Source organism: Pseudophryne corroboree, chromosome 1 (genome assembly GCF_028390025.1).
Source record: "Pseudophryne corroboree isolate aPseCor3 chromosome 1, aPseCor3.hap2, whole genome shotgun sequence".
NCBI classification, from domain to species: domain Eukaryota; kingdom Metazoa; phylum Chordata; class Amphibia; order Anura; family Myobatrachidae; genus Pseudophryne; species Pseudophryne corroboree.
The window spans coordinates 869,380,978-869,407,630 of NC_086444.1; the positions used below are offsets into that span (position 1 = coordinate 869,380,978).

Here is a 26,653-nt window from a genome sequence, read left to right on the forward strand (position 1 = left end):
GGGCTGAACTTGGATTGAACCAGCTTTGGGAGTGTCACTATTCATCTCTGCGACCCTGAAAACTATGGATTTTTACATGTCACTCCTTTCCCACCCCCACCCCTAGTGGTGCTAGGTATGTCTTACCCCGCAGTATTTTTTTTTCCTGATTGGAAGTCATATGTGTACCAAGTTTGGTGTAAATTGCTCCAGGCATTCCAGAGTTATGCTGGAACATACATACACACATACATACGTCCATTATTATATATATAGATTAACAATTACATTGCGACTAATTTGGATTAAGTTTCTTAAATTTAGTTTCTGCAGTTTTCAAGTGTTTCTGCAGTTTTGTTAGTATTTTATAATTTAGTACAATGAGAATATTTCAATTCTATAGAGACTAATTGAAATTGTCACTTATCTTTATTTTCCAGAGATAGCTATTACCACTTCTGTTATTTGTATCTAATAAATGTAGCGTGATAGAGAAAATCAGATTTTTCCACAGAATTCAGCATCCCTAAATTACTGGAAAACACATTCACATGCCAGATGCTGAGATTTTTTTAAAATGTGTTTAATAGTGCTTTATCATATGATTTTCTCTGTTACAACAAAAAGAAACAAAGTTATTCTATTCTTTAATCTATTATTGCTGTTAAATTCACAGCTCTACCGCCTATGCCGTCTTTTGTTTGCGGCTCGTACATATGCCGCTCACCAGCATTGTGGAATTATACCGGTAAGTAATATTTGGTTACAACGGATTCAGTTTGATTTACCGGCGGACGGGATGCCTGCTGTCTATATCCCGACAGAATGGCGAGCGCAAAGAGTCTCCTTGCGGGCTCGCCACGGTGCAGGCTCAGTGGCTCACCACAGGATCTGTTCCTACTCTATGGGTGTTGTTGACACCCACGAGTAGGAATAGCCCTGTTGCACAGAGATTCCAGCTGGCGGCATTGTCGGCTGATGGAATTCCGGCGACGGGATCCCGACAGCTGGCAAATTAAACGCATCCCGTTATTACATTTATTTAATAGCTCTGCAAGCTCTACACATCTATAATACTTATTATTGCCAACATTTACTTATATAGCACAAGCATATTCCGTTGCATTTTACAATTGGGATGGATATAAAAAGATTTTACTCACCGGTAAATCTATTTCTCGTAGTCCGTTGTGGATGCTGGGAACTCCGTAAGGACCATGGGGAATAGCGGCTCCGCAGGAGACTGGGCACAACTAAAGAAAGCTTTAGGACTACCTGGTGTGCACTGGCTCCACCGACTATGACCCTCCTCCAGACCTCAGTTAGGATACTGTGCCCGGAAGAGCTGACACAATAAGGAAGGATTTTGAATCCCGGATAAGACTCATACCAGCCACACCAATCACACCGTATAACTCGTGATATTAAACCCAGTTAACAGTATGAAATATAACTGAGCCTCACTAACAGATGGCTCTTAACAATAACCCTTTAGTTAGGCAATAACTATATACAAGTATTGCAGACAATCCGCACTTGGGATGGGCGCCCAGCATCCACTACGGACTACGAGAAATAGATTTACCGGTGAGTAAAATCTTATTTTCTCTGACGTCCTAGTGGATGCTGGGAACTCCGTAAGGACCATGGGGATTATACCAAAGCTCCCAAACGGGCGGGAGAGTGCGGATGACTCTGCAGCATCGAATGAGCAAACTCAAGGTCCTCCTCAGCCAGGGTATCAAACTTGCAGACTTTTTCAAAATTGTTTGAACCTGACCAAGTAACAGCTCGGCAAAGTTGTAAAGCCGAGACCCCTCGGGCAGCTGCCCAAGAAGAGCCCACTTTCCTCGTGGAATGGGCTTTTACAGATTTAGGGTGCGGCAGTCCAGCCGCAGAATGTGCAAGTTGAATCGTGCTACAGATCCAGCGAGCAATAGTCTGCTTAGAAGCAGGAGCACCCAGCTTGTTGGGTGCATACAGGATAAATAGCGAGTCAGTTTTCCTGACTCCAGCCGTCCTAGAAACATCTATTTTCAGGGCCCTGACTACGTCCAGTAACTTGGAGTCCTCCAAGTCCCACGTAGCCGCAGGCACCACAATAGGTTGGTTCACATGAAAAGCTGATACCACCTTAGGAAGGAATTGGGAACGAGTCCTCAATTCCGCCCTATCCATATGAAAATCAGATAAGGGCTTTTGCATGACAAAACCGCCAATTCTGATACACGCCTGGCCGACGCCAAGGCCAATCGCATGACCACTTTCCACGTGAGGTATTTTAGCTCTACGGATTTAAGTGGCTCAACCCAATGCGACTTCAGGAAATCCAACATCACGTTGAGATCCCACGGTGCCACTAGAGGCACAAACGGGGGCTGAATATGCAGCACTCCCTTAACAAAAGTCTGAACTTCAGGCAGTGAAGCCAGTTCTTTTTGGAAGAAAATGTACAGAGCCGAAATCTGGACCTTAACGTAACCCAATTTTAGGCCCGTAGTCACTCCTGACTGTAGGAAGTGCAGAAATCGACCCAGTTGAAATTCCTCCGTTGGGGCCTTCCTGGCCTCACACCAAGCAACATATTTTTGCCATATGCGGTGATAATCTTTTGCGATCACATCTTTCCTAGCCTTAAATTTTTCAGCGTAGGAATGACCTCCTCCGGAATGCCTTTTTCCTTTAGGATCCGGTGTTCAACCGCCATGCCGTCAAACACAGCCATGGTAAGTCTTGGAACAGGCAGGGCCCCTGCTGCAGCAGGTCCTGTCTGAGCGGCAAAGGCCATGGGTCCTCTGAGATCATTTCTTGAAGTTCTGGGTACCAAACTCTTCTTGGCCAATCCAGAACAATGAGTATAGTTCTTACTCCTCTCCTTCTTAGTATTCTCAATACCTTGGGTATGAGAGGCAAAGGAAGGAACACATACACCGACTGGTACACCCACGGTGTTACCAGAGCGTCCACAGCTATCGCCTGAGGGTCCCTTGACCTGGCGCAATATCTTTTTAGCTTTTTGTTGAGGCGTGACGCCATCACGTCACCTGTGGCCTTTTGTACAATCATTTTGAAGACTTCTGGATGAAGTCCCCACTCTCCCGGGTGGAGGTCGAGGCTGCTGAGAAAGTCTGCTTCCCAGTTGTCCACTCCGGGAATGAACACTGCTGACAGTGCTAACACATGATTTTCCGCCCATCGGAAAATCCTTGTGGCTTCTGCCATCACCATCCTGCTTCTTGTGCCGCCCTGCTGGTTTACATGGGCGACCGCCGTGATGTTGTCTGACTGGATCAGCACCGGCTGGTGTTGAAGCAGGGGTCTAGCCTGACTTAGGGCATTTTGAATGGCCCTTAGTCCCAGAATATTTATGTGTAGGGAAGTCTCCTGACTTGACCATAGTCCTTGGAAGTTTCTTCCCTGTGTGACTGCCCCCCAGCCTCGAAGGCTGGCATCTGTGGTCACCAGGACCCAGTCCTGTATGCCGAATCTGCGGCCCTCTAGAAGATGAGCACTCTGCAGCCACCACAACAGCGACACCCTGGCCCTTGGAGACAGGGTTATCAGCCGATGCATCTGAAGATACGACCCGGACCTCTTGTCCAACAGATCCCATTGCATGGAACCTACTGAATGGAATTTCTTCGTAAGAAGCTACCATCTTTCCGAGGACTCGCGTGCATTGATGCACCGACCCTGTATTTGTATTAGGAGGTCTCTGACTAGAGATGACAACTCCTTGGCCTTCTCCTCCGGGAGAAACCCTTTTTCCTGTTCTGTGTCCAGAACCATACCCAGGAACAGTAGACGCGTCGTAGGAACCAGCTGCGACTTTGGACTATTCAGAATCCAGCCGTGCTGTTGTAGCACTTCCCGAGATAGTGCTACTCCGACGAACAACTGCTCCCTGGACCTCGCCTTTATAAGGAGATCGTCCAAGTACGGGATAATTATAACTCCCTTTTTTCGAAGGAGTATCATAATTTCGGCCATTACCTTGGTAAATACCCTCGGTGCCGGGGACAGACCAACGGCAACGTCTGGAATTGGTAATGACAGTCCTGTACAACAATTTTGAGGTACTCCTGGTGAGGAGGGTAAATGGGGACATGCAGGTAAGCATCCTTGATGTCCAGTGATACCATGTAATCCCCTTTGTCCAGGCTTGCAATAACCGCCCTGAGCGATTCCATTTTGAACTTGAACCTTCGTATATAAGTGTTCAAGGATCTCAATTTTAGAATGGGTCTCACCGAACCGTCTGGTTTCGGTACCACAAACATTGTGGAATAGTAACCCCGGCCTTGTTGAAGGAGGGGTACCGTGATGATCACCTGCTGGAAGTACAGCTTGTGAATTGCCGCCAGTACTACCTCTCCTCGAGGGCAGTAGTTAAGACTGATTTGAGGTAACGGCGAGGGGGAGTCGCCCCGAAACTCCAGCTTGTATGCCTGTGATACTACTTGCAGAACCCAGGGAACCACCTGTGAGCGAGCCCACTGGTCGCTGAAGTTCCCGAGACGCGCCCCCACCGCACCTGGCTCCACCTGTGAAGCCCCAGCGTCATGCGGTGGACTCAGAGGAAGCGGGGGAAGATTTTTGATCCTGGGAACTGGCTGTCTGGTGCAGCTTTTTCCCTCTTCCCTTGTCTCTGTGCAGAAAGGAAGTGCCCTTGACCCGCTCGCTTTTCTGAAGCCGAAAGGACTGTACCTGATAATACGGTGCTTTCTTAGGCTGTGAGGAACCTGAGGTAAAATATTTTCTTCCCAGCTGTTGCGGTGGATACGAGGTCCCAGAGACCATCCCCAAACAATTCCTCACCCTCATAAGGCAGAATCTCCATGTGCCTTTTAAAGTCAGCATCACCTGTCCACTGCCGGGTCCCTAATACCCTCCTGGCAGAATGGACATTGCATTAACTTTGAATGCCAGCCGCCAAATATCCCTCTGTGCATCCCTCATATATAAGACGACGTCTTTAATATGCTCTATAGTTAGCAAAATAGTATCCCTGTCTAGGGTATCAATATTATCTGACAGGGTATCAGACCACGCTGCAGCAGCACTATCCATGCTGAGGCAATTGCAGGTCTCAGTATAGTACCTGAGTGTGTATATACAGACTTCAGGATAGCCTCCTGCTTTTTATCAGCAGGTTCCTTCAAAGTGGCCGTATCCTAAGACGGCAGTGCCACCTTTTTTGACAAACGTGTGAGCGCCTTATCCACCCTAGGGGATATCTCCCAACGTGACCTATCCTCTGGCGGGAAAGGGTACGCCATCAGTAACTTTTTAGAAATTACCAGTTTCTTATCGGGGGAACCCACGCTTCATTCACTCATCTGATGGGGGAACAAAACACTGGCTGCTTTTTCTCCCCAAACATACAACCCCCTTTTTTTTTTTTGTGGTACTTGGGTTAATGTCAGAAATGTGTAACACATTTTTCATTGCCGAGTGCAACGGATGTTCCTAGTGGATTGTGTATATGTCTCAACCTCGTCGACACTGGAGTCAGACTCCGTGTCGACATCTGTATCTGCCATCTGAGGTAGCGGGCGTTTTTGAGCCCCTGATGGCCTTTGAGACGCCTGGGCAGGCGTGGGCTGAGAAGCCGGCTGTCCCATAGCTGTTACACTGTCGGTAAATACCTTCCACTTATCCATCCACTCTGGTGTCGGCCCCACAGGGGGCGACATCACATTTATCGGCATCTGCTCCGCCTCCACGTAACCTTCCTCCTCAAACATGTCGACACAGCCGTACCGACACACCGCACACACACAGGGAATGCTCTGACTGAGGACAGGATCCCACAAAGTCCTTTGGGGAGACAGAGAGAGAGAGAGAGAGAGAGAGAGAGAGAGAGAGAGAGAGAGAGAGTATGCCAGCACACACCAGAGCGCTATATAATGCAGGGATTAACACTATAACTGAGTGATTTTTCCCCCAATAGCTGCTTGTATACACAATATTGCGCCTAAATTTAGTGCCCCCCCTCTCTTTTTAACCCTTTGAGCCTGAAAACTACAGAGGAGAGCCTGGGGAGCTGTCTTCCAGCTTCACTGTGAAGAAAATGGCGCCAGTGTGCTGAGGGAGATAGCCCCGCCCCTTTTTCGGCGGACTTTTCTCCCGCTTTTTTTTATGGATTCTGGCAGGGGTATTTATCACATATATAGCCTCTGGGACTATATATTGTGATTTTTTGCCAGCGAAGGTATTCATATTGCTGCTCAGGGCGCCTCCCCCCAGCGCCCTGCACCCATCAGTGACCGGAGTGTGAGGTGTGCATGAGGAGCAATGGCGAACAGCTGCAGTGCTGTGCGCTACCTTGTTGAAGACCGAAGTCTTCTGCCGCCGATTTCCAGGACCATCTTCATGCTTCTGGCTCTGTAAGGGGGACGGCGGCGCGGCTCCGGGACCGAACGATCGAGGTCGGGTCCTGTGTTCGATCCCTCTGGAGCTAATGGGGTTTAGTAGCCTAAGAAGCCCAAACTATCTCCAGTCAGGTAGGTTCGCTTCTTCTCCCCTTAGTCCCTCGTAGCAGTGAGTCTGTTGCCAGAAGATCTCACTGAAAATAAAAAACCTAAAATATACTTTCTTTTCTAGGAGCTCAGGAGAGCCCCTAGTGTGCATCCAGCTCAGCCGAGCACAAGATTCTAACTGAGGTCTGGAGGAGGGTCATAGTGGGAGGAGCCAGTGCACACCAGGTAGTCCTAAAGCTTTCTTTAGTTGTGCCCAGTCTCCTGCGGAGCCGCTATTCCCCATGGTCCTTACGGAGTTCCCAGCATCCACTAGGACGTCAGAGAAATATAATTTCGACCCACTGACTTATCTACTTTTAATCAAAGGATTTGCATAATATCTTCTGTAGTAACTGTATCTACATCTACAGTACAGTAATGAACACCATACCCCTTTAGTGTAATGTAGGTGACCCTTCTGAATTAACCGTAAATAGAGTAAAATAGTTATTTAAGCCATCAATCTGTCTCATTCAACATAACCTCAATTTTCATTTTTCCTGTTTTTTATTCTATGTTCCTCACTGCAATGATGTTAGATGGGTGTGGTATGGCTGACCGATGGTCAGCATACCGACGCCTGGATCCCGGCACGCTGCGGGCGCCACTGGTTCTATTCCCACTCTGTGTGTGTCGTGGACACCCACGAGTGGAAATAGACCCTGTTGGTCCGCATGCCGACCGTCGGGATAGCGAGGGGGCGGGATTTCGGGGGAGGTCATGTTACCGTCAGTCTGCTGACCGCCGGTCACATGAATACCACCCTGTTAGATTACATCTATAACATTGCCCAGGTGCCACACTAGGCTACAATACAGGGTACTTTCTTACTGCATTCCCCTCATTATATACACATCATTATTTGCTGCATGATAATTGCCTTTAGCACTTAGTTGTCTTCTTACACAGAAAAATTCAATCTCTAGGACAGCAGAAATAGACAAATAATGGATCTATGTCAATGAACTACAACAGTTTACAACACTAAGCGAGCCCATTACTTGCAGATGCTCTTAGCAGAATAAGCATTGGAAATACACAAGGGCCAAGATCAATTTCATGCATACTTCTATACTTACACCAAGTATGTCTTTTGAATCATTAAGATGATCAGACATTTCATTTTCATGCTGGTGAACAGCAGGACGACTTTCACAGTATTACATCGTAAAATATGTAATAACACTAACTCAGCTCTATTTTTAGAATAGATTTATGCAGAAACGTGGTTTGAAAAATTCAAGCAAGCTGTATTGATCCAGGAGAAATGAGGACTTCTTTGCAGCATGGGGTATGTATAAGTGGGTGATCATGAATATGGATTACGTTGTATAATTGTGCACAACAAAACAGAAAAACAGGGAAATAACAGCTCTACTTCAAACAGGACCAGCACTCAGCTGATTAGAATGTACTTGCCAATGTCACTGACAAACGCTCATGGAAATTATTTTCAAACCAAAATAATTATAATAAAAAAAGCTTAAACAAAGAAAATGGACGAATTGGCCCATTTAGCAAAATGACCACACAAATGGCCTCTGTATCTCAAATGGTGAAAGTTTAATTGTGAAGAAAAATGAATATGTTAGAACAAATAATGGTGTTATCTGCACAGGCAATGAGCAAGATTAGAGAGAATGAAATGTAGACTATACCTTGAACATTTTTACTACTGTCACTAAAGGTATTTGTAAGTAAGGGCAGAAAATCAGTATATTACCTCTTCCTCCACTGACTGGTATTCTTTATCATCTGAAGCGAGATCCAGCAGAACGGTGCCTTGGCTAACACAGTGAAAAGTCAAGTAAGGATTTGTTCCTGAAAAGAAGAAAAACACAGGGAAATGAAGTACACAGATGTTAGGCAAGCAAACAAGTTGATAAGAAAAAAATCTGCAGGGATCAGATATAGGAAGTGAACCACAGCCGGGCTAATATTGCAGCTATCCCCGAATACCTACTTATGCAACACAGTCCATGAAAAGTAAATTACTGAAGACTGAGTGAATTGTTCGGTGGTAACAAATAATGGAATAGCAAGTGGTAACCAGTAGAGGTCTTGTTCATCTCTTAGACCGACACAATGAATGTTTCAAGGTCAAAAAGTTCTGTGCTATTTAGGATTACTAATGTACCCTTAAATAAACAAGGAGGGGGAAAGTGGGGATTAAACAAGCAGCGGTAATTTACCATGGGCTTATTGATCCCTCCAAGGCTATTCAAGTAGCCGTGAAGTGTGCCAGCTGGCAGCACTGATCGAGGATTATATTTTATGCAACTGGACAAGGTTTAATGGGTGCTGCGCCCCTGTTAACATACAAATCCACAAACTTTTCACGGATTCTGGGGCAGATGTATTAACCTGGAGAAGGCATAAGGAAGTGATAAACCAGTGATATGTGCAAGGTGATACACGCACCAGACAATAAAATCCTGTTAATTTACATATTGGAGCTGATTGGCTGGTGCCTTTATCACCTTGCACATATCACTGGTTTATCACTTCCTTATGCCTTCTCCAGGTAAATACATCTGCCCCATTGTTTGTTAACACATTACCTTAACGGGCTTTAACAAGGGACTTGGGTGAAAAAGGGTCTGGAATTGAATAGTCCCGAGGGTTAAAGCCCAAGGCCACCACCCTTTTTCACCAGCGATAAATTGAATTTCCGCCTAAATCACACACATTTACCAAGATACCATTTACCAAGATACGCTAACCTTACAAAATCATTTTCTTTATTTCATGTAGTACATAATATGTTTAACGTAAGTTATAGCATCATTTACCACTTCAGGTTTAAAGAAACCATAGAGGGAGCTTGGATGTGTCCTAGTTGTATTTTTTTTTTAAATATCTCCTAACCATACCCCCAATAAACAGTGCAACTTACTTACAAATATAGTAATAGAAAGAGGACTCAAAATGACTACACACACCCCTGAAGAGGGGAGGTAAGTGTAATATACAAACTATTACAGAGTTTACAGTACATGTGAAAAATAAAGCACACCCCCTTTTAAATCTGTGTTTTTACACAGGAAGAGACATTTAATAATCATAAACAAGGTGAATAATGGCTGTAGTTTACAGTAGAACATATTTTTCTTAGATGTACCCTGCTGGCCTCCCAGTAGTCTCTCAACACCTTTGATCAATTTGTGACGGTGGCCATAGGCATTAATTCCAATCTCCTTTAGCTCTTCATGACCCATGTCTGCCAGCACATCTAAAGTGATCTGAAAAGTGACAGGAAAACACATTACCGTCTGTAGCGTTTTATGTTATTACTTCTCAAGAACATATTCCTAGCTTCTTTGATTTGTCGAACAGGGAAGAATTATGATGGCTTGAAGGATTTTTACAACACTAGCTGCTAATTGCTTCTGAAAGTAGCTTTAATCTCATCACTTTTGATTAATGTAATATACATTCATTTACACTTCTTAAGCGCAATTTTCTATTTATTGAGAAGGCATATTATGCTGGAATTAGGTGAAACAAAAATACATTACTAGGAATTAAATATGGATGTTACTATGCAGTAATAAAACTATACTGTAAACTGAAGACATAATGAAAGATAAATCAGAGTAAAAACTGCAACTACGAAGCAAGTATAAATAAAACAAAATCGTATAATATAGCAGGGCTGGAAAAATCTTGATCATTGTATCACCATGGCGACTTACAACTTCATCCTGTCAACCAGAACTCATCTTCCTTCTATGATAAATCTCCCTGGCAATGACAGCATGCTGTCCAGTGCATTTGAAGGGAACATTATGGTACAATGTTAGAGATTAATATTCAATGTCACAGTGTTCTGATCATCCTTGCTGCTGCTGCTATTTGGACACCTAGGTGATTATAGTATTCCCTGCCATACACAAACTGCCTGCATTAGCAGCAGTCTGTCTTAAAACTGTGTGCCTTTAGAGCTGTAATTGCCAAGAACATCTAATGGTTGCTAGAAGATATGTAGTGACAAATGGGGGGGGGGGGGGGGGGGCGGGGGTGATGCGGCACAGGTTTACATTTAGGAATGAAGAGAGGAGGGAACACAGGCTGGCAATAGGTAGTGATCAGCAGGAAGGGACATAACTGTATTCTGGCCACGTGTAATAACATGGAGGGGACACAGTATGGTGATAGTAAATTATATGGGGGGGGGGTCATTCAGAGTTGATCGCTCGCTAGCTGTTTTTAGCAGCCGTGCAAACGCTATGCCGCCTCCCACTGGGAGTGTATTTTAGCTTAGCAGAAGTGCGAACAAAAGGATCGCAGAGCGGCTACGTTTTTTTGTGCAGTTAGTAGCTCAAAACCTACTCAGCACTTGCGATCACTTCAGACTGTTCAGTTCCTGTTTTGATGTCACAAACACGCCCTGCGTTCTCCCAGCCACGCCTGCGGTTTTCCCTGAAAACGGTCAGTTGACACACAGAAATGCCCACTTGATGTCAATAACTCTGCGGCCAGCAGTGCGACTGAAAAGCTTCGCTAGACCTTGTGTGAAACGACATCGTTCGTTGTAATAGTACGTTGCGCGTGTGCATTGCGCCGCACACGCATGTGCAGAAGTGCCGTTTTTTTGCCTCATCGCTGCACAGCAAACGAATGCTGCTAGTGATCAACTCGGAATGACCACCATGGTTCAGTACCCTATGGTTTACATACAATTACGATGTATGTAGTACAATGCGCAGGACCCATACTGTGCTTGTGCAGAACGGTTCCTGCACTGTCGCATGCAGTGCCACTTAGGCGGCACTATAACGGAGATGCTGCCACTGTTTGAGGGGATGGGGGAGAGGTGGCGATGCCGGTTTACAAAACTTGTCGCCCCTGTCTTGTAGTCATGCAGAGGACAGGGATTGTGTCTTGAAACACAGATTTCATGGCGACGGCAATGTCAAATCTCTGAGGACTACTCCAATGACCGATGTTCATGCAGAGTGATCCAATGTTGCGTCTTTGGACACAGTAGCGGATAACAGAAGCCGGTAGGAAGCATTTATTTGCACAAGACAACTACAGCATTTGCAGCTGCTGTACGAACTGTGCCCATCTCTAAATCAGGCCCAAGTTCTTTTCCTTTATACGGCACTCCAAAAAATAAATTTGAGTGCCCCTTTTCTACAGCATCATTATTACACATAGAAATGGAGATACAAAGAGCAGAAAGAGCAAGGAGGAAGAAGATCAAAGATCCGATAAAAGTCTGAATAGGGAAAGCATGGCATATGTATGTATGTAATAACAAACAAAATAAAAACTAGAAAAATTTCCCAACACAAACATAAATTGAATAAATGGCTGCATGATCACAATTTTATATTGTCCATCCAACAGCAAATTGGTAACCAGCACCTTCACCAAGGATTGCCACATGAACCCTATGCACATGAAGCTCTCTAATATAACTGTGTAGGAACTAGACTATTGAAAACATCTGTAACACACACCTATGCCAAACAGTCGACTCAGACTCCTCTGTTTTAACACTGTCCGACTCAAATGTTAACTATAAATGCATTCTCTCTAGACTACAATTTATACCCTAGAACAGTGGTTCTCAAACTCGGTACTCAGGACCCCACACAGTGCATGTTTTGCAGGTATCCCAGCAGGTGCACAGGTGTATTAATTACTCACTGACACATTTTAAAAGGTCCACAGGTGGAGCTAATTATTTCACTTGCGATTCTGTGAGTAGACCTGCAAAACATGCACTGTGTGGGGTCCTGAGGACCGAGTTTGAGAACCTGTGCCCTAGAATAATCATATATATGTGCAGTGCATGATTCATTAAGGTTAAAATAGTAATTTAGGATCATGAGATAGTGGTGAACTATGATGTTAGGATGAGTAAATTATATTGCAGTGCAATGTGTAACGGCTGTACTGTATACGGTAACTGGTAATTATTGCAGGGCAGTGGATGACTACAGCATGGAGTAATTATTACAGTCTGGTTATGCGTGATGGTGACAGCATGGGGTAATTATAATGGCCTAACTATACTATTTACTATACTATTTTGTACTTAAAGCTAAATCCTTTTCTCTGAATACATCTGGGGGACACTGGACCATGGGGTTCAGAGGCACTTTAAGAGAGGAGGGGGCCCATGTGCAGACTCCGATCAGGCCCCCTGCTCTCCAGCGGTGCAACAGAATCTGGCATTGTGCCCAAGTCTACTGCACATGTGCAGATCTCCAGGAACATGGTGCCCACGCCGCATTACAGGGACATCTCTAATAAGCATATGTGGCCATTTTCCCAGTGATATCTACAGCTAGCTAGCGCCGGGCCGACGGTGTGGTAAGTATAATTAAAATGGGTGTGTGGTGTACGGTCCCCCCGGTCTCCTACTGTAAACAGCCTAGCTTGCACAAGCACGTAATAACACAGAAGATCATGTATTGCAGAGTGGAGGAGCTAAACTCTCTTGAAGTTATACTAGTCTAGCTAACTTATTAAAGCCCACGTGAATAAATATTTTGAAAAATTAGATTTATGGTAAGAACTTACCTTTGTTAAATCTCTTTCTGCGAGGTACACTGGGCTCCACAAGGATTGGACAATGAGGGGGTGTAGAGTATGATCTTGATCCGAGGCACCAACAGGCTCAAAGCTTTGACTGTTCCCAGAATGCACAGCGCCGCCTCCTCTATAACCCCGCCTCCCTGCACAGGAGCTCAGTTTTTAGTTAACCAGCCCAATGAAGTAGAAGGAAAAGAGACGACAATGGTTAGTAGCCACATACACCACACTCTCACGACAAGAGAAGTGTCAGCGGCTAATGCCATACCAACCCAAAGAAGCTAAGTGCGTCAGGGTGGGTGCCTTGTGGAGCCCAGTGTACCTCGCAGAAAGAGAATTAACAAAGGTAAGTTCTTACCATAAATCTCGTTTTCTGCTGCGGGGTACACTGGGCTCCACAAGGATTGGACAATGGGGATGTCCTAAAGCAGTTCCTTATGGGAGGGGACGCACTGTAGCGGGCACAAGAACCCGGCGTCCAAAGGAAGCATCCTGGGAAGCGGCAGTATCGAAGGCATAGAACCTTATGAACGTGTTCCCAGAGGACCACGTAGCCGCCTTACACAATTGTTCAAGGGTCGCACCACGTTGGGCCGCCCAAGAAGGTTCAACAGACCGAGTAGAATGGCCCGTAATGTGAGCAGGAGCAGAGAGACCAGCCATCACATAAGCATGTGCAATCACCATTCTAATCCATCTGGCCAGGGTCTGCTTGTGAGCAGGCCAGCCACGTTTGTAAAATCCAAACAAAACAAAGAGAATCAGATTTTTGAATAGAAGCAGTTCTCTTCACGTAGATACGGAGAGCCTGTACCACATCCAAAGACCGCTCTTTGGGAGACAAATCAGGAGAGACAAAGGCCGGAACCACAATCTCCTGATTAAGGTGGAACGAAGAAACCACCTTCGGTAAATATCCGGGACGAGTCCTAAGAACCGCCCGGTCACAGTGAAAAATCAGATATGGGGAACTACAAGACAAGGCACCCAGATCCGACACTCTTATAGCAGAGGCAATAGCAGCAAGAACACCACCTTAAGGGAAAGCCACTTAAGGTCAGCTGAACCCAGGGGTTCAAACGGAGGCTCCTGCAACGCCTCCAAAACCACCGACAAGTCCCAAGGAGCCACAGGCGGGACATATGGAGGTTGGATACGCAACACACCCTGAGTGAAAGTATGAACATCAGGTAAAGTCGCAATTTTTCTCTGAAACCACACCGACAAGGCCGAAATATGAACCTTGAGGGAGGCCAGACACAGGCCTAAATCTAGGCCCTGCTGTAGAAAAGCCAAAAGTTTGGCTGTATTAAACTTGGAAGCGTCATAATTATTAGATGCGCACCAAACCAAGTAGGAATGCCAGACCCTATAGTAAATCCGAGCAGAAGCCGGTTTCCGGGCCCGCAACATAGTTTTAATGACCTCTTCAGAAAAACCCTTAGCCCTCAAGATGGAAGCTTCAAGAGCCACGCCGTCAAAGACAGCCGGGCTAGGTCCTGGTAGACACAGGGGCCCTGAACGAGGAGGTCTGGCCGTTGTGGAAGCAGAAGTGGACGCTCTGACGATAGGCCTTGCAGGTCTGAAAACCAGGGCCGTCTGGGCCACGCCGGAGCTATGTGAAGCAGATTTCCTTTTTCTTGCTTGAACTTCCGAATTACCCTGGGCAGGAGTGACACCGGCGGGAACACGTACGGCAGCCGAAACCACCACGGCACCGCCAGCGCATTCACGAATGCTGCTTGAGGATCCCTTGTCCTTGCTCCGTAGACCGGAACCTTGTGATTGTGTCAAGACGCCATCAGATCTACATCTGGAAGACCCCACTTTTCCACTAGGAGTTGAAACACTTCTGGATGGAGGCTCCACTCGCCGGCATGCACGTCCTGACAACTGAGAAAGTCCGCTTCCCAATTCAGGACTCCCGGAATGAATATTGCCGATATGGCCGGTAGATGGCATTCCGCCCAACGTAGAATCCATGAGACTTCCTTCATTGCCAAACGGCTTCGAGTGCCGCCTTGATTATTTATGTAAGCCACTGTGGTGGCGTTGTCCGAATGTATTTGAACAGGACGGTTCTGAATTAAATGCTGGGCCAGGTTCAACGCATTGAAGACCGCCCGCAATTCCAGAATGTTGATCGAGAGGAGAGATTCCTCCTTGGTCCACCGACCCTGCACAGGAGCTCAGCACACGCCCCGAACTCTTAGACTGGCATCCGTCGTCAACAGGACCCAGTTGGATATCCAGAAGGGACGGCCCCTGCACAACTGTTGGTCCCGGAGCCACCAAAGTAGCGACAGATGGACCTCCAGAGTCAATGAGATCTGGTTAGACCTGATCCGGTGAGGCAGGCCATCCCACTTGGCTAGAATCAGCCTCTGGAGGGGGCGAGAATGGAATTGAGCATACTCCACCATGTCGAATGCTGAGACCATGAGGCCCAGCACCTGCATCGCCGAATGTATCGACACTTGCGGACGAGAAAGGAAGCAACGAATCCTGTCCTGAAGCTTCAGGACTTTCTCCTGAGACAAGAACAACCGTTGGTTGCGAGTGTCCAATAGCGCTCCCATGTGCACCATGCTCTGAGCAGGGACCAGGGAGAATTTCTTCCAGTTGATGAGCCACCCGTGGGTTTGTAGAAACCGGACCGTCATATCCAGACGACACAGGAGAAGTTCTGGGGAACTTGCCAGGATTAACAAGTCGTCCAAGTACGGCAGTATCCTGACCCCTTGACGGCGGAGTACCACCGCCATTACTTTGGTGAAAACTCGGAGAGCCGTTGTTAAACCAAAAGGTAACACCCGAAACTGGTAATGAAGGTTGCCAATAGCGAACCTCAGGTATTGCTGATGTGACGCTGCTATAGTAATATGCAGGTAAGCATCCTGTATATCCAGGGAGATCATGTAGTCCCCAAGTCCCAAGGCCAGAACTATAGAGCGAAGGGTTTCCATATGGAACTTGGAAACCTTCACAAACTTGTTCAATGCCTTGAGGTTGAGAATGGGCCGGGAGGACCCATTCGGTTTCGGGACTAGAAACAGCGGAGAATAGTACCCCCGGCCCCTCTGCGTAAGAGGCACCTGTACTACAACTCCTGTATCCAGGAGAGTCTGTACCACCGAATGCAGAGTGTTTGCATTTGTCTGGTCCGACGGGACGTCTGTCTGGCAAAATCGATGAGGGGGTCGGTTTTTGAAGGCTATGGCGTAACCTCGAGTGACGACTTCCCGTACCCAGGCATCTGAAGTGGTCTTCAACCAATCCTGGGTATACCCTAGAAGCCAGCCCCCCACCCTGGGATCCCTCAGGGGGAGGCCCACCCCGTCATGTGGCAGGCTTATCGGTCTTAGAAGCTGGCTGACGTGCAGCCCAGGCTCTTTTGGGCTTCGGCTTACCAGGCTTGGAAGTGCGGGTCTGCTTGTGGTATGCCTGACCTTTTGCTTTACCTGAAGGGCGAAAGGACGTACCTTTAGCCTTCAACACAGAAGGAGCGGTATTTGGTAGACAGGCAGTTTTGGCAGTAGCCAAGTCAACTACCATCTTATTTAAGTCCTCCCCAAACAGAATATCTCCCTTGAAAGGGAGTACCTCCAGGGTTTTTCTAGAGTCCAGATCCACAGACCAGGATCTCAGCCACAATATCCGGCGAGCCAGGACTGACGTAGTAGAGGCCTTGGCTGCTAGGATACCGGCATCCGAAGCCGCCTCTTTAATATAGCGAGAAGCTGTGACAATATATGACAAGCATTGTCTAGCATGGTTAGAGGAGATTTCAGTATCTAACTCCAAGGCCCACGCTTCAATAGCATCGGCAGCCCATGTAGCTGCAATAGTGGGCCTTTGCGCAGCACCCGTGAGGGTGTAAATCGCTTTCAGACAACCCTCCACACTCTTATCCATAGGCTCTTTTAGAGACGTGACTGTAGTGACAGGCAGAGCTGAGGAAACCACCATCCTGGCCACATGTGAGTCCAAAGAAGGAGGCGTTTCCCAATTCTTACACAGCTCTGGCGCGAGGGGATAGCGAGCCAGCATCTTCTTGTGAGGCACAAACTTCGTACCCGGGTTTTCCCAGGGTTCCTGACGTATATCCACTAGGTGGTCAGAGTGAGGTAAAACTTGTTTAACCACCTTCTGAGGCTTGAACCTATCTGGTTTCTTAGGAGGGACGGATGGCTCGGGATCATCCGTAATCTGTAGAATTAACTTAATAGCCTCCAAAAGATCAGGAACATCCACATGTGAACTACCCTCCCCATCAGCCGTATCTGAGTCAGAACCTGTGGGGTCAGTATACGTGCTGTCTTCATCAGACGAGGTGTCAGTGACAGCAGTGGATTGTGAGGAGACAAGCGCTCGCTTAGAGGACCCCTTGGATTTAGGCGAGCGATGGTCAGACTTTTTAGTAGTCAGGGACTAATTCAACTTCTTTAACTGAGGAGATAAATCGTCCGCCCACGGCGGGTTAGCTGCAGGGACCACATACGGTTGTACCGGCATTGGGGGTCCCATAGGGGGGTGTTAGTTTATGAACTAGCGTATGCAGAAGCGTGGAAAAAGCGGCCCACAGTGGGTCAGTATGTGCCTCCGTTGCCACAGTCCCACTGGGGGGCAAGGAGCCCCCAGAACCAGAGCCCACAGCTGCTATATTCTCCTCATATGGGTCTGTGGCTTCAGCAACACCGGCAGTGTGTTTCTTAGGGCTGCCTGGAGCCGCCCCTCTGTTCAGTGCCTGCTTACTGCAGCAACAACTTAAAAAACTGAGCTCCTGTGCAGGGAGGCGGAGTTTTAGAGGAGGCGGCGCTGTGCATTCTGGGAACAGTCAAAGCTTTGAGCCTGTTGGTGCCTCGGATCAAGATCCTACTCTACACCCCCTCATTGTCCAATCCTTGTGGAGCCCAGTGTACCCCGCAGCAGAAATATAATTTTGATAAACTTACTCAGAAACATTCTAAACATAAATATGCCTATATTTTTACATATCAGGCCCCATTTATAAAACTATTAAGTGTCATATGTGTAGGACATTGGTTCTATATGTATACAAATATGTATGTATAGTATTTTGTTGTGCACAAATGTATGTCAAATTAATAGGACAATGGGTTTTAGCAGGATAAGTGCCAGCTCCTATGGTCAGCCTGCAATCCCATGGTCCGGTGTCCTCCATATTGGATGAAATAGTATATGTATTATTTTGGACAAAAGTAGTCCCTGAAAAGGTAGACAGCAATTGAATTCCTCCCAAAAAGATCATATAGAGTGGCCACTTTTGCCAACAAGTCATTGATTACTTATTAGTGACTGTAGATTATATGACAGTAGGGTCATTAAATAAATGCAATACATGTAGTCACTGTCATTTTATTACCCAATAACAAATGTACAATGCTGCTAATCCTCACCCCTATTGACTTTCTCATCCTGCCATTTAACGTTTATTTTTTGCAAGATATTGATCACACTAGTGTTCAGAGACAAAAGAATGATCCGTAGGAGTGGCTGAGAAATGCTGAGTGTAAGATTTTGAAGCTATTGTCAGAATATTTTACAGACTCCACAGCCCTGGCTATGAGTGTGGAATAGTACAGTCTACTTTAGGCAGAATGGCGAGAAACAGCCTTATAGCTCTCTGGCGACATCTAGACATGGCAGTAGATGCATCAATGGCACTCAACAGTAACAGGGGGTTGACCAAAAGGAAAAAAAACAGAAAAACCTCTTGGCAACAAAGAACGCCTTTTGAAAATAATTTTTATTAGCTCCAAAGCAATTATAAGATGAAAGATGACAACTAAACAAGAAACATGAGTTACAACTGAACAGAAATGCCCTTAGTAACATAAAACAAAACACAGACGCAAGCCATGAATTATAGTATATACAGTGTAATATAACTATAATCATGTGGGCACAAAACCTAAAGGTACCACAGAAAAATATACAAAGGGGCTACATTAATTAATCTAAATCACGGATGTAAAACAAGTAACAATAATCAGTAATAAATAAAGAGTGAAAAATAAGATTTTACTCACCGGTAAATCTATTTCTCGTAGTCCGTAGTGGATGCTGGGACTCCGTAAGGACCATGGGGAATAGCAGCTCCGCAGGAGACTGGGCACAACTAAAGAAAGCTTTAGGACTACCTGGTGTGCACTGGCTCCTCCCACTATGACCCTCCTCCAGACCTCAGTTAGGATACTGTGCCCGGAAGAGCTGACACAATAAGGAAGGATTTTGAATCCCGGGTAAGACTCATACCAGCCACACCAATCACACCGTATAACTCGTGATACTATACCCAGTTAACAGTATGAAATATAACTGAGCCTCTCAACAGATGGCTCAACAATAACCCTTTAGTTAGGCAATAACTATAAACAAGTATTGCAGACAATCCGCACTTGGGATGGGCGCCCAGCATCCACTACGGACTACGAGAAATAGATTTACCGGTGAGTAAAATCTTATTTTCTCGGACGTCCTAAGTGGATGCTGGGACTCCGTAAGGACCATGGGGATAATACCAAAGCTCCCAAACGGGCGGGAGAGTGCGGATGACTCTGCAGCACCGAATGGGCAAACTCTAGGTCCTCCTCAGCCAGGGTGTCAAACTTGTAGAATTTAGCAAATGTATTTGACCCCGACCAAGTAGCTGCTCGGCAAAGTTGTAGAGCCGAGACCCCTCGGGCAGCCGCCCAAGAAGAGCCCACTTTCCTTGTGGAATGGGCTTTCACTGATTTAGGATGCGGCAGTCCAGCCGCAGAATGTGCAAGCTGAATCGTGCTACAGATCCAGCGAGCAATAGTCTGCTTAGAAGCAGGAGCACCCAGCTTGTTGGGTGCATACAGGATAAATAGCGAGTCAGTTTTCCTGACTCCAGCCGTATTGGAAACATATACTTTTCAGGGCCCTGACTACGTCCAGTAACTTGGAATCCTCCAAGTCCCAAGTAGCCGCAGGCACCACAATAGGTTGGTTCACATGAAAAACTGATACCACCTTAGGAAAGAATTGGGAACGAGTCCTCAATTCCGCCTTATCCATATAAAAAATCAGATAAGGGCTTTTGCATGACAAAGCCGCCAATTCTGATACACGCCTGGCCGACGCCAAGGCCAACAGCATGACCACTTTCCACGTGAGGTATTGTATCTCCACGGATTTAAGTGGCTCAACCCAATGCGACTTCAGGAAATCCAACACCACGTTGAGATCCCACGGTGCCACTGGAGGCACAAACGGGGCTGACTATGCAGCACTCCCTTAACAAAAGTCTGAACTTCAGGCAGTGAAGCCAGTTCTATTTTGGAAGAAAATCGACAGAGCCGAAATCTGGACCTTAATGGAACCCAATTTTAGGCCCATAGTCACCCTGACTGTAGGAAGTGCAGAAATCGACCTAGCTGAAATTCCTCCTTTGGGGCCTTCCTGGCCTCACAGCACGCAACATATTTCCGCCATATGCGGTGATAATGGTTTGCGTACACTTCCTTCCTAGCTTTAATTAGCGTAGGGATAACTTCCTCCGGAATGCCCTTTTCCTTCAGGATCCGGCGTTCAACCGCCATGCCGTCAAACGCAGCCGCAGTACGTCATGGAACAGACAGGCCCCCTGCTGCAGCAGGTCCTGTCTGAGCGGCAGAGGCCATGGGTCCTCTGAAATCATTTCTTGGGAGTTCTGGGTACCAAGCTCTTCTTGGCCAATCCGGAACAATGAGTATAGTTCTTACTCCTCTCCTTCTTATTATTCTCATTACCCTGGGTATGAGAGGCAGAGAAGGGAACACATACACCGACTGGTACACCCACGGTGTTACCAGAGCGTCCACAGCTATCGCCTGAGGGTCCCTTGACCTGGCGCAATATCTTTGTAGCTTTTTGTTGAGCCGGGACGCCATCATGTCCACCTGTGGCCTTTCCCAACGGTGTACAATCATTTGGAAGACTTCTGGATGAAGTCCCCACTCTCCCGGGTGGAGGCCGTGCCTGCTGAGAAAGTCTGCTTCCCAGTTGTCCACTCCGGGAATGAACACTGCTGACAGTGCTAACACATGATTTTCCGCCCATCGGAGAATCCTTGTGGCTTCTGCCATCGCCATCCTGCTTCTTGTGCCGCCCCGTCGGTTTACATGAGCGACCGCCGTGATGTTGTCTGACTAGATCAGCACCGGCCGGTGTTGAAGCAGGGGTCTAGCCTGACTTAGGACATTGTAAATGGCCCTTAGTTCCAGAATATTTATGTGTAGGGAAGTCTCCTGACTTTTCCATAGTCCTTGGAAGTTTCTTTCCTGTGCGACTGCCCCCAGCCTCGAAGGCTGGCATCCGTGGTCACCAGGACCCAGTCCTGTATGCCGAATCTGCGGCCCCCTAGAAGATGAGCACTCTGCAGCCACCACAACAGCGACACCCTGGCCCTTGGAGACAGGGTTATCCGCCGATGCATCTGAAGATGCGACCCGGACCACTTGTCCAACAGATCCCACTGGAAGATCCTTGCATGGGACCTGGCGAATGGAATTTCTTCGTAAGAAGCTACCATCTTTCCCAGGGCTCGCGTGCATCGATGCACCGACACCTGTATTTGTATTAGGAGGTCTCTGTCTAGAGACGACAACTCCTAGGACTTCTCCTCCGGGAGAAACCCTTTTTATCCTGTTCTGTGTCCAGAACCATACCCAGGAACAGTAGACGCGTCGTAGGAACCAGCTGCGACTTTGGAATATTCAGAATCCAGCCGTGCTGTTGTAGCACTTCCCGAGATAGTGCTACTCCGACGAAAAACTGCTCCCTGGACCTCGCCTTTATAAGGAGATCGTCCAAGCAAGGGATAATTATTTCGGCCATTACCTTGGTAAATACCCTCGGTGCCGGGGACAGACCAACGGCAACATCTGGAATTGGTAATGACCATCCTGTACCACAATTATGAGGTACTCCTGGTGAAGAGGGTAAATAGGGACATGCAGGTAAGCATCCTTGATGTCCAGTGATACCATGAAATTCTCCAGGCTTGCAATAATCGCCCTGAGCGATTCCATTTTGAACTTGAACCTTCGTATATAAGTGTTCAAGGATTTCAATTTTAGAATGGGTCTCACCGAACCGTCTGGTTTCGGTACCACAACATTTTGGAATAGTAACCCCGGCCTTGTTGAAGGAGGGGTACCTTGATTTTACCTGCTGGAAGTACAGCTTGTGAATTGCCGCCAGTACTACCTCCCTTTCTCCGAGGGCAGCAGGCAAGGCTGATGTGAGGTAACGGCGAGGGGGAGTCGCCTCGAACTCCAGCCTGTATCCCTGTGATACTACTTGCAGAACCTAGGGATCCACCTGTGGGCAAGCCCACTGGTCTCTGAAGTTCCCGAGACGCGCCCCCACCGCACCTGTCTCCACCTGTGGAGCCCCAGCGTCATGCGGTGGACTCAGAGGAAGCGGGGGAAGATTTTTGATCCTGGGAACTGGCTGTCTGGTGCAGCTTTTTCCTTCTTCCCTTGTCTCTGTGCAGAAAGGAAGCACCTTTGACCCGCTTGCTTTTCTGAAGCCGAAAGGACTGTACCTGAAAATACGGTGCTTTCGTAGGCTGTGAGGAAACCTGAGGTAAAAATTTTTCTTCCCAGCTGTTGCTGTGGATACGAGGTCCCAGAGACCATCCCCAAACAATTCCTCACCCTTATAAGGCAGAATCTCCATGTGCCTTTTAAAGGCAGTATCACCTGTCCACTGCCGGGTCTCTAATACCCTCCTGGCAGAATGGACATTGCATTAATTCTGGATGCCAGCCGGCAAATATCCCTCTGTGCATCCTTCATATATAAGACGACGTCTTTAATATGCTCTATGTTAGCAAAATATTATCCCTGTCTAGGGTATTAATATTATCTGACAGGGTATCAGACCACGCTGCAGCAGCACTATTTATGCTGAGGCAAATGCAGGTCTCAGTATTAGTACCGGAGTGTGTATATACAGACTTCAGGATAGTCTCCTGCTTTTTATCAGCAGGCTCCTTCAAAGTGGCCGTATCCCAAGACGGCAGTGCCACCCCTTTTGACAAACGTGTGAGTGCCTTATCCACCCTAGAGGATATCTCCCAACGTGACCTATCCTCTGGCGGGAAAGGGTACGCCAGCAGTAACTTTTCAGAAATTACCATTTTCTTATCGGGGGAACCCACGCTCTTTACACACTTCATGCACTCATCTGATGGGGGAACAAAACACTGGCTGCTTTTTCTCCCCAAACATAAAACCCCTTTTATGTGGTACTTGGGTTCATGTCAGAAATGTGTAACACATTTTTCATTGCCGAGATCATGCAACGGATGTTCCTAGTGGATTGTGTATATGTCTCAACCTCGTCGACACTGGAGTCAGACTCCGTGCCGACATCTGTGTCTGCCATCTGAGGTAACGGGCGTTTTTTGAGCCCCTGATGGCCTTTGAGACGCCTGGGCAAGCGCGGGCTGAGAAGCCGGCTGTCCCACAGCTGTTACGTCATCCAGCCTTTTATGTAAGGAGTTGACATTGTCGGTTAATACCTTCCACCTATCCATCCACTCTGGTGTCGGCCCCACAGGGGGCGACATCCCATTTATCGGCCTCTGCTCCGCCTCCACGTAACCTTCCTCATCCAACATGTCGACACAGCCGTACCGACACACCGCACACACACAGGGAATGCTCTGACTGAGGACAGGACCCCACAAAGTCCTTTGGGGAGACAGAGAGAGAGTATGCCAGCACACACCAGAGTGCTATATAATGCAGGGATTAACACTATAACTGAGTGATTTTTCCCCCAATAGCTGCTTGTATACACATATTGCGCCTAAATTTAGTGCCCCCCCTCTCTTTTTAACCCTTTGAGCCTGAAAACTACAGGGGAGAGCCTGGGGAGCTGTCTTCCAGCTGCACTGTGAAGAAAAAATGGCGCCAGTGTGCTGAGGGAGATAGCCCCGCCCCTTTTTCGGCTGACTTTTCTCCCGCTTTTTTCATGGATTCTGGCAGGGGTAATTTATCACATATATAGCCCTGGGACTATATATTGTGATGATTTGCCAGCCAAGGTGTATTATATTGCCCTCAGGGCGCCCCCCCCCAGCGCCCTGCACCCATCAGTGACCGGAGTGTGAGGTGTGCATGAGGAGCAATGGCGCACAGCTGCAGTGCTGTGCGCTACCTTGTTGAAGACAGAAGTCTTCTGCCGCCGATTTTCCAGAACACTTCTTGCTTCTGGCTCTGTAAGGGGGCCGGCGGCGCGGCTCCGGGAACGAACACCAAGGTTGGGTCCTGCGGTTGATCCCTCTGGAGCTAATGGTGTCCAGTAGCCTAAGAAGCCCAAACTACCATCAGTTAGGTAGGTTCGCTTCTTCTCCCCTTAGTCCCTCGCTGCAGTGAGTCTGTTGCCAGCAGATCTCACTGTAAAATAAAAAAACTAAAATATACTTTCTTTCTAGGAGCTCAGGAGAGCCCATAGTGTGCATCCAGCTCAGCCGGGCACAAGATTCTAACTGAGGTCTGGAGGAGGGTCATAGTGGGAGGAGCCAGTGCACACCAGGTAATCCTAAAGCTTTCTTTAGTTGTGCCCAGTCTCCTGCGGAGCCGCTATTCCCCATGGTCCTTACGGAGTCCCAGCATCCACTTAGGACGTCAGAGAAATAAATAAGAATAAACCTCACGTAAATATATATGTGCAGTAAACAATGAGACCTATGTGATAAGTCATGCGAGAATAAAAGAACAAAAATACTGTATGAAAAAAAATCCATCAACTACAATTAATCTAGAAAATATTAAATAGATATTCCATAAATATTCACTTTGTTACCTACAGTAGTAAGATACAGACCAATTGATTCAATCATGCCAGATTTGTACTTCAAACCCATATTGCCCCCATGAATGATTTATCAAAGGAAAGAATTAATCATTTTACCCCTCTAGTGTTAAGGCAATGAGGCAACAGTCAGTCTTCATCACCTTTGAAGTAAGGAAGCAATTTCTTGGATTCACGTGAATTTCAAAACCTGTACCACTGACTGTTCAAAATGTCTAATCACTAGAGGAACTTTGCCATCGACAGCCAAAAACAAAGTCCCCAAATCCTTTCCTTCTTGTTACGCATCTACCATATTCTTACTTTTTTCATTTATTTAGTTTAGGGTATTCGGTATATTTTTATACCCCCTCCCCACCTATGCAAAATAAAAATCTACACCATAGAATGTACTTCATAGAATTGCTGAACTGCAAGGATTGCTGGTCTTCCAAGTTGACCACACCATCAACAATACAGTTCATGAATTATAGAAAACATCAGTGTTTGCTTAGTATTAATAGATTTATAGGTCATTAAGGGTAAACTAAACCATTATCTAGAAATCACACACAAAAAACCCAAAACAAAACCCCACACAACTGACCTACAAACCTTTCCAAACAACTGCCCTTTTAATACCTTTTCAAGGGCATGGTTAACTGGCCAAGACTTAGCAATATCACTTACAGAACTGCCAAGAAAGAGCCCACAAATACTGTATATCAGACACAAATTGCCTACTTTAAAATGAAATCACATAGCTACTGTCTAGACGGTCCGCAACCATTCTCGCTGGGCTCATTTTAATTCACAAAAAAAAAAAAAAGCAAAAAAAAAAATATGAATTCAAAATATGCCAACAGTTTTCAACTGAATAAATTACTCCTTTGTGCCAATGTTCACACACACATTATTAAGATGAAACTTATTGAACTGTAGATGTTTAGTGAAATTGTAGATTTCGACCAGAGAGCTGCGGGAAAGTAATAACAAAAGATGAGCAGATCAATAAAATCGGGCGATAATTTTGGATTCCCCCAAATTGTTAAAATTTGAACGTAGTCTGAGGAGTCTTTCATTTCTTTATTTTATTTTGAAGTAGAACATAATTTACATTCCGAATCTATCGAATTTGCGAAATGTTGCTATCACTTGTTACCCTGGGCCAGTGCAGAAGCAAATGCTCTAAAAAGATGGCCATACTCAGTGTTGCAGACATACAATACATTGCTATATAACAGAATCAAAAGCAATTTGCACTACTGATCTGCTATGTGTAGAATGCATTATCGTAATCAGCATGTGTTCTTATTCAATATTTTCTCTGAAGCAGTAAGCTTTGATGAAAACACCAAAGGATCCAGCAAATGAAAACTTCAAAAGAACCTAAAATAGCTGCGACCAAAACAAATCTGTATATTGAGCTTCCCTGAAATCTCAGTACAAAAACCTAAGTTGTGGACATGAAAGAATCACACCATGATATACTTTTTCTATATTTAGTAACAATAACTACACCAAATTTTTATTTAGTAAAACAGATGGTCTCTTCCAAAACTATTTTGTTGTAAAGTACATTATTAGTATATATAAAGTCAGCTTGCAATGACATTTTCTTTCTGCTTTATAGTAGCACGTAGGCCACAATTCTGTATACTAGTGCATCAAACCTTGCAAGCATCGATAATAAAAGGTGGCACAGCTGACGAATGTGTGTACACAGATGTCTGCACATCAGTCACCACTTCACAGTCTGCGTAGTGACT

The 26,653-nt window shown here is 46.3% G+C and overlaps 1 protein-coding gene across 4 annotated transcripts in view; it reads right to left on the reverse strand.

Moving 5' to 3' along the window:
- LOC134914279 (poly [ADP-ribose] polymerase tankyrase-1) overlaps positions 1 to 26,653 on the reverse strand; it is a 571,272-nt gene that overhangs the window by 49,416 nt on the left and 495,203 nt on the right. For 3 of the 4 annotated variants that reach the window (XM_063920037.1, XM_063920035.1, XM_063920034.1), the window contains 2 exons: positions 9,622 to 9,742; positions 8,224 to 8,321 (listed from right to left, as the gene is read on the reverse strand). In XM_063920037.1, the coding sequence (XP_063776107.1) occupies positions 8,224 to 8,321; positions 9,622 to 9,742 (219 nt within the window). The remainder of the gene's footprint in view (positions 1 to 8,223; positions 8,322 to 9,621; positions 9,743 to 26,653) is intronic. The other variant, XM_063920036.1, reaches the window with a different exon arrangement.